The sequence below is a fragment of the Heptranchias perlo genome, chromosome 7 (genome assembly GCF_035084215.1).
Source record: "Heptranchias perlo isolate sHepPer1 chromosome 7, sHepPer1.hap1, whole genome shotgun sequence".
Taxonomy (NCBI): Eukaryota; Metazoa; Chordata; class Chondrichthyes; order Hexanchiformes; family Hexanchidae; genus Heptranchias; species Heptranchias perlo.
Genome location: NC_090331.1, coordinates 19,068,606 through 19,083,793, shown reverse-complemented (window position 1 = coordinate 19,083,793; position 15,188 = coordinate 19,068,606). Strand labels below are relative to the sequence as shown.

Sequence of the window (15,188 nt, the reverse complement as noted above, 5' to 3'; positions counted from 1 at the left end):
TTAGTGATATTGGTTGAGGGATAAATATTGGCCAAGACATTGGGGAGAACTCCCCTACTCTTCTTTAAAATAGTGCCATGGGATCTTTTATGCCCACCTGGTAGAGAAAACGGGGCCTCGATTTAATATCTCATCCAAACGATGGCACTTCCAACAGTGCATGCACTGGATTGTCAGTGTAGATTTTGTGCTCAAATCTCTGGAGTGGGACTTGAACCCACAACTTTCTGACTCAGGGACAAGAGTGCTACCACTGAGCCACAGCTGACAGCTAACAGCTGACAACTGGCTTCGGGTCTGTGATTCCCTATGTGGTGCATTCCAGATCTCAGCCATGTTGCTCTGGAGAATCGCTAAGCCGAGGTAGGGAGGAAAAATTAGATGGAGAGTTGCCCAGGCCAATTACCTTGAATGGATGCCCCAGTTGCTTGTTCCAGTGGTTCAGGTGGATATTAAAGATCACATGGCACTATTTGAAGATGAGCAAGCAGATCTCATGGTGTCCTGGTCAACAGTCTTCCCTCAACTGACACCATCGAGTAGAGATTAACTGATCAATCATCACTTTCTTATTTGTGGGATCTTGCTGTGCATAAATTGGCTGCTACATTTTCCTACATAACAGTGACTGCAGTTCAAAGTAATTTACTGGACGTGAAGCACTTTGGGGCATTTCTGAGAGATGAGATAGGCATTATATAAAAACAAATTTTCTTTCCTTCGCCTCGTACCTGGTTACAGAGATATGTAGGATCAGGTCACCTTTCTGCTCTCTCAGCCATGAATGGTGTGTGACACAAGGGGACCAAAAAGCAGGGGAGATTTTTTAAAAATATTTTAAATGTTAGTTGATTTTACTTAAATGCACATCAGATCTTAACACGGAATTTCAAACATAAAGTATCAAGTATTAATCCTTTTTATTCACTCCAATTAGAAAGCATGTACAAGACAGGTAATTTGGATAGAATTAATAGAACAATGTAGTTCTCATTTCTACACATGAGTCATCATCATCCAAAACAAAGACAATTACCATCTCCAAGGAGGATAGTAATGAAGCACAAAAAGAGGCTGAATCCTTAAGCAAGGAGAAACCAATGACAGCTACCAAAAGACATACCACCCTTGCACCAAGCTCCACAGTTTCTCTGGAATACAAGCCAGTAGATCTGCAACAAAACTGGAAGTGTAAGGTAATGGTTGGCCCTTTGGTACTCTCCCCGGCATCCTGGATTTTGGTAGAGAAAGACTTTTTCAGGATACTGAAAACATCCATCCCAGTGTGCATGCTAGAGGTCCCTAATTGCATGCTACGTGGTCATCTTACATAATTTTATGCAACTGGGATAGGCACAGCTGGGAAAGAAGATTGAACAGGCAGCCAATCTGTTGATTACACTAACAAACCTGTGAAACTAGCAACCCTTCCCTCTGAAGCTCATGGACATGAAGAAGTCCAATCCAAAACTAGGGTCCTAAATCTAAACAAAGGAAACTACGAAGTATGAGGAATGAGTTGGCTATGATAGATTGGGAAGCTTCATTAAAAGGCATGATGGTGGATAGGCAATGGCTAACATTTAAGGAACGAATGCATGATTTGCAACAATTATACATTCCTTTCTGGCACAAAAACACAAAATGAAAAGCAGCCCAACCATGGCTAACAAAAGAAATTAAGGATAGTATTAGATCCAAAGAGGAATCATATAAAGTTGCCAGAAAAAGTAGCAAACCTGAGGATTGGGATCAGTTTAGAATTCAGCAAAAGAGGACCAAGAGATTGATTCAGAGGGGAAAAATAGAGTATGAGAGTAAACTTGCAAGGAACATAAAAGTGGACTGTAAAGCTTCTACAAGTATGTAAAAAGAAAAAGATCAGTGAAGACAAATGTAGGTCCCGTACAGTCAGAAACAGGAGAATTTATAATGGGGAACAAGGAAATGGCAGAGCAATTAAAGAAATACTTTGGTTCTGTCTTCAAGGAAGAGGACACAAATAACTTCCCAGAAATGTTAGGGAACCAAGGGTCCAGTGAGAAGGAGGAATTAAAGGAAATTAGTATTAGTAAAAAAGTAGTGCTGGAGAAATTAATGGGACTGAAAGCTGATAAATCCCCAGGGCCTGATAATCTGCATCCCAGAGTACTAAAAGAGGTAGCCATGAAAATAGTGGATGCATTAGTTGTCATCTTCCAAAATTCTATAGATTATGGAACAGTTCCTGCAGATTGGAGGGTGGCAAATGTAACCCCACTATTTAAAAAAGGAGGGAGAGAGAAAACAGGGAACTACAGACCGGTTAGCCTAACATCAGTAGTAGGAAAAATGCTAGAGTCTATTATAAAGGATGTGATAAACAGGACACTTAGAAAATATGAATGAGATTAGACAAAATCAACTTGGATTTATGAAAGGGAAATCATGTTTGACAAACCTACTGGAGTTTTTTGAGGATGTAACTGGTAGAATAGATAAGGGAGAATCAGTAGATGTGGTTTATTTGGATTTTCAAAAGGCCTTTGATAAAATCCCACATAAGAGGTTAGTGTGCAAAATTAAAGCACATGGGATTGGGGGTAATATACTGGCATGGATTGAAAATCAGTTAACAGACAGGAAACAGAGAGTAGGAATAAATGGGTCTTTTTCGGGGTGGCAGGCGGTAACTAGTGGGGTACCGCAGGGATCAGTGCTTGGGCCCCAGCTTTTCACGATATATATCAATGATTTGGATGAGGGAACCAAATGTAATATTTCCAAGTTTGCTGATGACACAAAACTAGGTGGGATCATGAGATGTGAGGAGGATGCAAAGAGGCTTCAAGGCGATTTAGACAAGTTGAGTGAGTGGACAAATACATGGCAGATGCAGTATAATGTGGATAAATGTGAAGTTATCTGCTTCAGAAGGAAAAACAGAAAGGCAGAGTATTATTTAAATGGTGATATATTGGGAAATGTTGATGTACAAAGGGACCTGGGTATCTTTGTATACCAGTCACTGAAAGCAAACATGCAGGTGCAGCAAGCAGTTAGGAAGGCAAATTGCATGTTAGCCTTCATTACAAGAGGATTTGAGTACAGGAGCAAGGATGTCTTACTGCAGTTATACAGGGCTTGGTGAGACCACACCTGGAGTATTGTGTGCAGTTTTGGTCTCCTTACCTAAGAAAGGATATACTTGCCATAGAGGGAGTACAGCAAAGGTTCACCAGATTGACTCCTGGGATGGCAGGACTGGCGTATGAGGAGAGATTGGGTCGACTCGGCCTGTATTCACTTGAGTTCAGAAGAATGAAAGGGGATCTCATTGAAACATATAAAATTCTGACAGGGCTCGGCAGGCTGGATGCAGGGAGGATGTTTCCCCTGGCTGGGGGGTTCAGAATGAGGGGTACGGGGTAGGACATTTAGGACTAAGATGAGGAGAAATTTCTTCACTCAGAGGGTGGTGAACCTGTGGAATTCTCTACCACAGAAGGCTGTGGAGGCCAAGTCACTAAATATATTTAAGAAGGAGCTAGATAGATTTCTAGACACAGAAGGCATAAAGGGCTATGGGGAGAGAGCGGGAATATGGTATTGCGATAGCGGACCAGCCATGGTCATATTGAATGGTGGAGCAGGCTCGAAGGGCTGAATGCCTACTCCTGCTCCTATTTTCTATGTTTCTATGAACATTGCTATTCAGAGTTCATGTCATCTGATGGCCTTTTTGGAGGGGTGTTGAGGCCAGCATCCTGCGCTTCTGTGCTTAAATTGGCTCTGAATCCAGATTACTGCCTTGTAGAGGTTCCTTTCAGTGACAGATGTTCCCAAAAGCATGCCAGCCAATGTGAATGGAACCAAGTAACATGTTTTTAGAAACAGTTTCATCATGATTGTTGTGAAGTTAACTACACTGGTTTCAAAATAAAACTAAATTTTTGGGGGTTTTTTTGCTGATCCCTCATATAAAAATGTTTAGTTTTCCAATTTCAAGCCAGTTTTTCAAGCCCTCTTCACTTGCAGATTTGAAACTTTCAATCCAAGTTCAGATATACAGAACAGATTTTCATCCCATTGACCAAGAATGGGCAGAATATGTTAGCTCTACATCGAGTGGACCCTTCAACATATTAACCTAAAGATTCTGATGGTCTACCACTCAGGAGTTAACTATTAACATTTTTGAGAGTCAGTCAGGGAAATATGCCATCTCTCCCACCAGACCTGCAAATAAGATCCAGGACAGGGACAGGTCTGCCAGATGTCAGTAGCTATCATGGTGATCACAATCTTGAACTTAGATGCAACTGGATCCTTTCAAGCAACAGTGGGAAATAATATATGCCAAATTTCACAACCAGCAGTGCACCAATGCCATAAGCAAGTGACAGATTCCCTTGCTTGGCAGGGCTAGTGCCTTTACCAATTTTCCCATATAAAGCAGCCGACAGCATGAGAGAATACTGCACCTTTGTCACATCACAGCTTTCCCCAAAGTCCAGGGCATTATTGATGACCATACTGGTCCCCGCCCTCAATTCCATAGTCTTCATGAACAGAAAAGGATTCCACTCCACAACTGGTCTATGACCATGGGCAAAATCTATGACTCTTTCATTTTACAACAATCTATGGAGCTACCATTATTTGGAGGGGCAGGAAAATTGGACAGATTGCTTCTTGAGGGCTAAGGATATCCCCAAAGTGCTGGCTCCTGACTCCCTTGAGACGGCCATAAATAAGAATTGAAGAGAAATATAATGAAGCACATGTGACTACCAGGATCCTGGTTAAACAGGTCATCATAATGTTGAAACCTAAGTTCAGACATTTGGACAAAGTAGTACAGAATCATAGATTTTATAGCATGAATGAAGCTATTTGGCCCCTTGTGCTTGTGCTGGTAGAAGCTATTCAACTGGAGGTGTCTACTCTAATTCCATATCCCATGGTGTTGCAATATAGCCTCATGAAGGTCTCAAAGATCATTGTAATCTGTTGTCTATTGCGCACCTTTGCAATCCAAAGAACCATTACCATGGAGCATGTGGAAAAGGAAGCCCAGTAATAAGTATTGGAGGACAATGAGATCAAGCCAGAAGACAGGCATATTGACCTCCAGGTGCACTCTGGAAGAACCTTAGATCAAGTTCTAATTGATGCGACCTTCACTTGAGTGACTGTTCTGCCCAATATACATCCAGCCATATCCACATATGTTCAGTAAAGTGGATCAATACACTTATAACTCACCCATGTTTCAGTGACGCACAAATCCTTTGGCAACAAACTGTGGTAGAAACTCTGGGGGCAATTTTACCTAAACCACCCGTTGGAAACTGATAGGATCGGGTGCAATGCTGGTTTTATCCTTCACCCAATTTTACTCTCCATTGAAGTTAACAGACAGTAATACTGTGTTGGGTGTAAAACCAGCGCTCCACCCGATCCCATCAGTTTCCTGCCCGCGAGTTAGGTTAAAATGACCCCCTCTGTCTCTGTGAATACGGGAAACGCCACCTCTAAAGAAGGTTATTTCTCTTGCTGATAAGGTGAAAGTGATTGTGATGCTGAATGGGCTGAAAGTTTCCGAGATTCCCAGAGTGAAATCACTAAACAGTTTGGTGTAACACAAACTTTTTTTTAAAAAAGATTTGTTGTGCTGCACTGTAATGTGTATATTGTCATGAAGCAAATGACCTAATACTGTCAGTTTTCCATAACGACAGTGTGACCGTCTTTACAGTACTGTAATTGCAATCCAGTTTGCATATCATTGTTAGCTTCCTGCCAAACTTGATACGACAGTTAAAGTGGACAAAAGAATAGAATGGTTAAGCGAATCAGGTTACTTGGCAAAACCATTATTCATTTAACTGTTTTGCACTGTAATAATAACTGTAGGAAAAAATGGACTGGTTTTGAAGCCTGTAATGTTTGCAAATTATGTAAGAAACAGCATAATTTCTAAAATAAATCAGAGTATACATTAAAATTTATTTGCTCAACCTTTGTGCATAATTCAATCAAGATATTTGCCATAACACAGACTCATGGAAAATGCACAATAAAATAATACGATAAAAAATATACAAATACCCAACGTGTGGAAAGGAAATGCATTGTACTGATTTGGTGTTTTGACACTAAACATTAATAAAATTGAGTTATCTTACTTCAAGTTTCTCCCGAAATGACTCCACCCGATTTCTCATCTCGTACACGATGGATGGCATCTCCCCGGATTCAACCAGAATTTTCTTCTCTAGTTCCTGTAACCTAGGGACAAGGATTTTGTATAGCTTTAAATGTTGTTGCATATGTTGCTCGTGGTGTCATTTCCTTCAGATTGATTCTCAGGCTGGTCTGAAATCACAGCCCCAGCAAATGAAGGGAGATGCACCACTGATTAGGCAGCTCCTCCCCATCAGTAATATGGGGAGGAAAGAGACTCAAGCTGCGGGTTGCCTTTGCAGTGGAAGTTTTTAAGTTTTCTTTACAACGGTAAAGAATATATATCTAATTCTCCATTTACTCTCATGATTCCAGGGATTAGGGACTTCAGTTACGTGGATAGACTGGAGAAGCGGGGGTTGATCTCCTTAGAGCAGAGAAGATTGAGAGGAGATTTGATAGAGGTGTTCAAAATCATGAAGGGTTTAAACAGCGTAGAGAGAAACTGTTCCCATTGGCTTAAGGGCCAAGAAATAGGGAACATAGACTATGGTGATTGGCAAAAGAACCAAAGATGACACGAGGAAAAACTTTTTTTTACACAGTGAGTGGTTGTGATCTGGAATGCACTGCCTGAGGGGGTGATGGAGGCAGATTCAATTGTGGCTTTCAAAAGGGAATTGGATAAGTACTTGAAGGGAAAAAATTTGCAGGTCCACGGGGATAGGGCGGGGGAGTGGGACTAGCTGGATTGCACTTGCAGAGAGCCGGCACGGACTTGACGGGCCAAATGGCCTCCTTCCGTGCTGTAATCATTCTATGATTCTATGATGGCTTTTTTTCTTTTTATAATTTTCCACTACTGATGGCCAGTCCCTGTTTTCCATAACTATGTATTTCACCAAAATCACTGCGGCATTTTAACAGAAGAAAAGGAATGCCTGCAGCATATTAAAGAAAGAGACAGAATCTGAATGATTAAAAGAAAGGTGCGATGGACAGACCTTTTCTCCATGGCAGACAGATCAAATCCCAATGCTGCTGCCAGTTCAGAACCTGTAACCAGAGAGTAAGATTTATTTACTGGCCTGTTGCCAACACGTAAACATTCTGGCAGAAACTTTTCATGGTGGGGAGGGGGTTCTCCCCATCTCCCACCATGACTTCGGGTAAAAATCAGCGGAAACCCCAGAGAAACAGTGTAAAAAGTCTTCTCCGGTGTTTATCTGGTATCTTCACTGAAGTTACGATTGGAGGTCCAGAGACCCCTGCGAAAAATGTTACCGTTTGTAGTTTTATAACATTATTATGACCAATAGTTAAATATGAGCCAACACACTAAAAGTGTTCTTTCAAACATCCGTAGAATCATAGAGGTAGATTTTAACTATCACGTTGCCAACCATCACCCAATAGTGGCGATGGGAAACCTGATCCATTTTGAGGTCCAGGTTTCGTTACCATACGGCTGATGGGCTGCAGGTGACAAATGGATGCCCCGACACAGCCGTCTGTAGCGGGAAACTCAAGGGCCAGAGCTGATTGAGGTCGCCCACCACAGCCATCTCAAGTGCCCTCAGTGGATGATCAGGAACCTTTCACCTCCCAGATTCCTGCAACAGGGGAACCACCTCGTAGGAGCACTAGAATAGGTAAATAAGTGTAGAAACCAGACACTTAGGGATTGCACTAGGGTGATTACAATTCAATAATAAGAGAAGGAAAAGCTGTTAAATCCACAATGTGCATGCTGTTAAGTAAAGAGGTTTTGCATTGATGTTAGTCTTCATATTCTTAGTTATGTATGAGGAAGACCCATGAGGTCGTAGTGTTGGAGGGCATTCAGAAGGAGGGTGGAAAGGGTAGGTCAGATAGTAGATGGAACTGTTGGTGTGCTGGGGGAAGAGTTTGCTTACGAGAATCTCTTCTCAATAATATGTTGTCTTACAGTTGGAAGAACTGCTTAACCTTGGTCTTCCTCATCATCCTCCTCTTCCTTATCCCCTTCTTCATATTGCTCCTCCACTTCTTCTTCCTTTGGCGGCTGTAAGGCTTGACCCCTTTGAATTGCACATGTGTGTAGCATGCAGCAAACCACAACAAATCTGGAGATTCACTCAGGGCTGTAGTGCAGGACTCCTCCAGGTGGGTCTAGGCACTAGAACCTTTATTCATTGCAAGCTGTGGTTTGTGCGTGCCTCTCATTGTATCGACACAGTATGAAGGCATCATATCTTCAGGAAACTGGGCTGTGCCTGTGAAGGTCTGTGCTGCCATGCTTGCTGCTGCTGCTCGTGTTGCCCCTCGTGTGACAGCCTCAGTGGCAACCCCATCAACATTCCCAACTTTTGCAGTACTCAGTGAAGAGACAAAGTACAGCTGCAGTCAAAAGTTACTTGGTCCATTAAAGCTGATCTTCCTCGTACATTAAGTCTCCCATCATGGTATCCAATTACATTTTGATTAACTCCAATGTTTTGTCCTTATTACCTAGATTATTCCAAATGTTTATCACTTTTTCAGTGAAGAAGTTTTTCTGACATATGTTCTAAATTTACTTTTTACCAATTTCCATTTATATCCCATAACCATATTTTGTTGCCATACTTTGAAATAGCAGTCTGTGGTCTATCTCAGCTATACCAATTAACAATTTACATACATCATTGAGGTCTCCCTTTCCCCTTGACAGGGTTAACTTTGACTTTGACAGTAAAAGTTTGTATCTGATGCAACACTTTAAAATAAACAAAGTTTCTGTACTTCTTTCTGCAATATTATGCTGTTATTTGTTGGTTGGTCTTTTCATTGTGCTCTGTTGAGTTGCTCTGCACTGCATACAGGACCAAATCTTTCTGAAAAAATAACAGCATGTTAACGACACACATCATTACTAACGCACAAACCAGCCAGCAAGTTCAGGAGATGAAGGGGTGCCCCATGAGTTGAAAATCTCCAGAATTTGCTGGCTGATTTACGCTGCTCCACCATTTGCTTCACACAAACGGTATCTCACCCATTATTTTTAAGAACTTGCTGGATTTACACATTAATTGCCCATTAAACTCGCCACAGAAAGTTAGGGCTCATAATTAATAGCATAAATACCCTTTTAATGATGTAATAATTGTTAATGCAATGCCAATCAATCTCTCCGGCCAAGGAAGAGAATAATTTAAACTATTCAGTCTCATTCCTGCATGTAGTAAAATCTTCTTAGAGATTCTTTAAATTTCAAATTTTTATTCTTGCTTTCCTTTTCTGTCTTTTTTCTCTCTTTCTTAATCCACTCATTCGTTCCCTCTATTTATTTCTCTTTCTGTACCTGATTTGACTCTAATTCTCCCTTCTTCTCCATTGTTCCTCTGTTTCTTTCTCAATCCTTAAATCTCATTGGTTAAAGAGATAGACTGTTGGTCCCACCGTTCACTAAGAGCCCAGATACCCCGTTGCCCTCACCGCACCATTATAAGCTCGCACTTCCAGCAAGTTATGGCACTAAAGGGTGCAGGAAAAAGTCTAACTAACGGCGTACTCCGTGAGAAGCCCTGCTCCAGCAAGATTTGGCCCAATGTGTTGTGTTGAGTTACTCGGCACTGCCCATACTGTGCTATATTGAATTGTCCTCCACTGTCTGCGATGTTGGATTGTCATGTGATGTTTGCACTGTGTTGTGACATCTCTTACCCAAGGACTCGGTCTTACAATCAGCAGCAACAACTTCCAGTTTGTACTGTGTTTGCAGAGTATTAGACTCCAGCTTTGGTGAAATGTTTATAATGTTGCCTTTTGTGTTGTACAGTTTCAGGATGTCATGAGGACCTGCCTCAGCAGCAGCTCGGAAAACCTCTGGAAGAAAATAAAAGAACGCACATAAGTACAAAAACTTTGGTACAATTCATAAAGATAAGTTTCGATGTTGGAGGCTATTGAGCCCATCTTGCTCATCCTCCTTTAGAAACTACAGTCCCTCCAACAAAACACGTAACTGACTCTCGACTGATTTCAAACTCAAATGGTTGTCGGTTCAAACTCCACGATAGACTTGAGCACATATTCCATGCTGACACTCCAGTACAGTAATATGGGTGCTCTATTTTATCAGAGGCACTGTCTATCAGATGAAACATTAAACCAAAATCACATCTGCCTGTTCAGGTTTTTTTTTATTCGTTCATGGGATGTGAGCATCGCTGGCGAGGCCGGCATTTATTGCCCATCCCTAATTGCCCTTGAGAAGGTGGTGGTGAGCCACCTTCTTGAACCGCTGCAGTCCATGTGGTGAAGGTTCTCCCACAGTGCTGTTAGGAAGGGAGTTCCAGAATTTTGACCCAGCGACAATGAAGGAACAGCGATATATTTCCAAGTCGGGATGGTGTGTGACTTGGAGGGGAACGTGCAGGTGGTGTTGTTCCCATGTGCCTCCTGCTCTTGTCCTTCTAGGTGGTAGAGGTCGCGGTTTGGGAGATGCTGTCGAAGAAGCCTTGGCGAGTTGCTGCAGTGCATCCTGTGGATGGTACACATTGCAGTCACTGTGCGCCGGTGGTGAAGGGAGTGAATGTTTAGGGTGGTGGATGGGGAGCCAATCAAGTGGGCTGCTTTGTCCTGGATGGTGTCGAGCTTCTTGAGTGTTGTTGGAGCTGCACTCATCCAGGCAAGTGGAGAGTATTCCATCACACTCCTGACTTGTGCCTTGTCGATGGTGGAAAGGCTTTGGGGAGTCAGGAGGTGAGTCACTCGCCACAGAATACCCAGCCTCTGACCTGCTCTTGTAGCCACAGTATTTATATGGTTGGTCCAGTTAAGTTTCTGGTCAATGGTGGCGCCCAGGATGTTGATGGTGGGGGATTCGGCGATGGTAATGCCGTTGAATGTCAAGGGGAGGTGATTAGACTCTCTCTTGTTGGAGATGGTCATTGCCTGGCACTTGTCTGGCGCGAATGTTACTTGCCACTTATCAGCCCAAGCCTGGATGTTGTCCAGGTCTTGCTGCATGCGGGCTCGGACTGCTTCATTATTTGAGGGGTTGCGAATGGTACTGAACACTGTACAATCATCAGCGAACATCCCCATTTCTGACCTTATGATGGAGGGAAGGTCATTGATGAAGCAGCTGAAGATGGTTGGGCCTAGGACTGAGGAACTCCTGCAGCAATGCCCTGGGGCTGAGATGCTTGGCCTCCAACAACCACTACCATCTTCCTTTGTGCTAGGTATGACTCCAGCCAATGCAGAGATTTCCCCCTGATTCCCATTGACTTCAATTTTACGAGGGCTCCTTGGTGCTACACTCGGCCAAATGCTGCCTTGATGTCAAGGGCAGTGACTTTCATCTCATCTCTGGAATTCAGCTCTTCTGTTCATGTTTGGACCAAGGCTGTAATGAGATCTGGAGCCGAGTGGTCCTGGCGGAACCCAAACTGAGCATCGATGAGCATGTTATTGGTGAATAAGTGCTGTTTGATAGCACTGTCGATGACACCTTCCATCACTTTGCTGATGATTGAGAGTAGGCTGATGGGGCGGTAATTGGCCGGATTGGATTTGTCCTGCTTTTTGTGGACAGGACATACCTGAGCAATTTTCCACATTGTCGGGTAGATGCCAGTGTTGTAGCTGTACTGGAACAGCTTGGCTAGAGGGGCAGCTAGTTCTGGAGCACAAGTCTTCAGCACTACAGCTGCGATGTTGTCGGGGCCCATAGCTTTTGCTGTATCCAGTGCACTCAGCCTTTTCTTGATATCACGTGGAGTGAATCAAATTGGCTGAAGACTGGCTTCTGTGATGGTGGGGATATCGGGAGGAGACCGAGATGGATCATCCACTCGGCACTTCTGGCTGAAGATGGTTGCAAATGCTTCAGCCTTGTCTTTTGCACTCACGTGCTGGACTCCGCCGTCATTGAGGATGGGGATGTTTGCAGAGCCTCCTCCTCCCATTAGTTGTTTCATTGTCCACCACCATTCACGACTGGATGTGGCAGGACTGCAGAGTTTTGATCTGATCCGTTGGTTGTGGAATCGCTTAGTTCTGTCTATAGCATGTTGCTTCCGCTGTTTAGCATGCATGTAGTCCTGAGTTGTAGCTTCACAGGTTGGAACCTCATTTTTAAGTACACCTGGTGCTGCTCCTGGCATGCTCTTCTACACTCCTCATTGAACCAGGGTTGATCCCCTGGCTTATTGGTAATGGTAGAGTGAGGAATATGCCGGGCCATGAGGTTACAGATTCTGGTGGAATACAATTCTGCTGCTGCTGATGGCCCACAGCGCCTCATGGATGCCCAGTTTTGAGCAGCTAGATCTGTTCTGAATCTATCCCATTTAGCACGGTGGTAGTGCCACACAACACATTGGATGGTGCCCTCAGTGCGAAGACGGGACTTCGTCTCCACGAGGACTGTGCGGTGGTCACTCCTACCAATACTGTCATGGACAGATGCATTTGCGACAGGTAGATTGGTGAGGACGAGGTCAAGTAAGTTTTTCCCTCGTGTTGGTTCGCTCACCACCTGCCGCAGGCCCTGTCTGCAGCTATGTCCTTTAGGACTCGGCCAGCTCGGTCAGCAGTGGTGCTACTGAGCCACTCTTGGTGATGAGCATTGAAGTCCCCCACCCAGAGTACATTCTGTGCCCTTGCTACCCTCAGTGCTTCCTCCAAGTGGTGCTCAACATGGAGGAGGACTGATTCATCAGCTGAGGGAGGACGGTAGGTGGTAATCAGCAGGAGGTTTCCTTGCCCATGTTTGACCTGATGCCATAAGATTTCATGGGGTCCAGAGTCAATGTTGTGGACTCCCAGGGCCACTGCCTCCTAACTGTATATCACTGTACCGCCACCTCTGGTGGGTCTGCCTGCCAGTGGGACAGGACATACCCAGGGATGGTGATGGAAGAGTCTGGGACGTTGGCTGAAAGATATGATTCTGTGAGTATGGCTATGTCAGGCTGTTGCTTGACTAGTCTGTGGGTGGAAGTAAAAGATCCTGTGGCACTACTCAAAGAAGAGCAGAGAGCTTTCCTGGTGTTCTGGCCAACATTCCTCCCTCAACCAACCCCGCAAAGAAAACTTATTATCTAGCCAATGATTTATTTTCTATTTGTGGGACCTCTTCTGTGTGCAAATTGCTACTGTGTCTGCCTATATAGCAATGGTGATGGCACTTCACAAGTAATCCACTTTGAGGCATCCTGAGGATGGGAAAGGTGCTATATAAATGCAGGTTCTTTCTTTATTTCAGGGCTTTTGCCTTCACTACCCTACCCAGAAGGCCTTTGTAAGATTTGATCACTCTTTATGTGACGAAGCGCTTCCTGACATTTGTTCTCGATGTGCCTGTTATCACTTTATACCTGTGATCACTTGTTCTGCAGTCAAGATTTAACTTAAATAGTGCTCCAGATTTAACTTTTTTATCCCACTTAATGTCTTATATTCTTCAATAAGATCCCATCTCGTTTATCTCCTATCAGGACTAAAATGTTCAAGTTTATTCTCATAACTCAGTCCTCTGACATTAAAGAGCAGCCCTTTGGCCCATTTCTGTACCACTACCAGGGTTTTGATGATTCACTTGTGTTTTCATGACCAGATCTGAACAATTATTTTAACAGATTTCAGAATTATTGAAATTTACAGTCTTTGGCTTCATTAGAAAAGGTTAAATTGTTTGACGAGGAATGAAATCTCCACAGAGACTACAATAACCCGAGTTCCTCTGTTTTCAGATGATCCACTGTAATAATACAATGCTAAGATTCTTAGCTCTATGTGCCTGGTGGAGACAAAAACCCTGGAATCACTTAAGAAATAACTGGATGCTATAGTGGGAGGATGTTAGCGTATGTAGGTGGATTAATTAAGATGAGCCTTTCACATCATAATTATCTTGGTTGATTATTGCAGACTTTTCACGAACGGGGGAAAATAGCACTATTTTCCATTTGCACATTGTGTTCTCAGAAGCCGGACATAATTATAGCCTTGTTTTCTACTGCTGTACTATAAATTTCAGAGGCCACTGGCTGAAACAATGTTAGGTGTTCAGCCAAAGGTCTGAAGTTTATTTATGAACACATTTGCAAACCACAAACCAGTTACAATAATGTCAGGCACCCTGAATATACTTCAGGATGAATCATAGAATCATACAATAGTTACAGCACAGAAGGAGGCCATTCAGCCCATCGTGCCCGTGCCGGCTCTTTGTAAGAGCAATCCAGTTAGTCCCATTCCCCCGCTCTTTCCCCGTAGCCCTGCAATTTTTTCCCTTCAAGTATTTATCCAATTCCTTTTTGAAAGCCACGATTGAATCTGCTTCCATCACCCTTTCAGGCAGCACATTCCAGATCATAACTACTCGCTGCATAAAAATGTTTTTCCTCATGTCGCCTTTGGTTCTTTTGCCAATCACTTTAAATCTGTACCCTCTGGTTCTTGACCCTTCTGCCAATGGGAATAGTTTCTCTTTATTTACTTTATCTAAACCCTTCATGATTTTGAACTCTTCTATCAAATCTCCTCTCAATCTCCTCTGCTCTAAAGGAGAACAACCCCAACTTCTCCAGTCTATCCACATAACTGAACTCCCTCATCCCTGGAACCACTGTAGTAAATCTTTTCTGCACCTTCTCTAAAGGCCTTCACATCCTTCCAAAAGTGCGGTGCCCAGAATTGGACACAATATTCCAGTTGTGGCCGAACTAGTGTTTCATAAAGGTTTAACATAACTTCCTTGCTTTTGTACTCTATGCCTCTATTTATAAAGCCCAGGATTCCGTATGCTTTTTAAATCACTTTCTCAACCTGTCCTGCCACCTTCAAAGATTTGTGCACATATACCCTGAGGTCTCTCTGTTCCTACACCCTCTTTAGAATTGTACCATTTAGTTTATATTGCCTCTCCTCGATCTTCCTGCCAAAATGTATTACTTCATACTTCTTTGCATTAAATTTCATCTGCCATGTGTCTGCCCATTCCACCAGCCTGTCTTTGTTCTCTTGAAGTCTATTACTATCCT

The 15,188-nt window shown here is 43.1% G+C and overlaps 1 protein-coding gene across 3 annotated transcripts in view; it reads right to left on the bottom strand.

Moving 5' to 3' along the window:
* Positions 1-15,188, bottom strand: part of si:dkey-219c10.4 (high affinity cGMP-specific 3',5'-cyclic phosphodiesterase 9A) — a 95,596-nt gene that overhangs the window by 35,141 nt on the left and 45,267 nt on the right. For 2 of the 3 annotated variants that reach the window (XM_067987126.1, XM_067987127.1), the window contains exons 2-4: positions 9,856-10,017; positions 7,173-7,224; positions 6,171-6,273 (exon numbers count right to left, since the gene is read on the bottom strand). In XM_067987126.1, coding sequence (XP_067843227.1) covers positions 6,171-6,273; positions 7,173-7,224; positions 9,856-10,017 — 317 coding nt within the window. The other variant, XM_067987128.1, reaches the window with a different exon arrangement.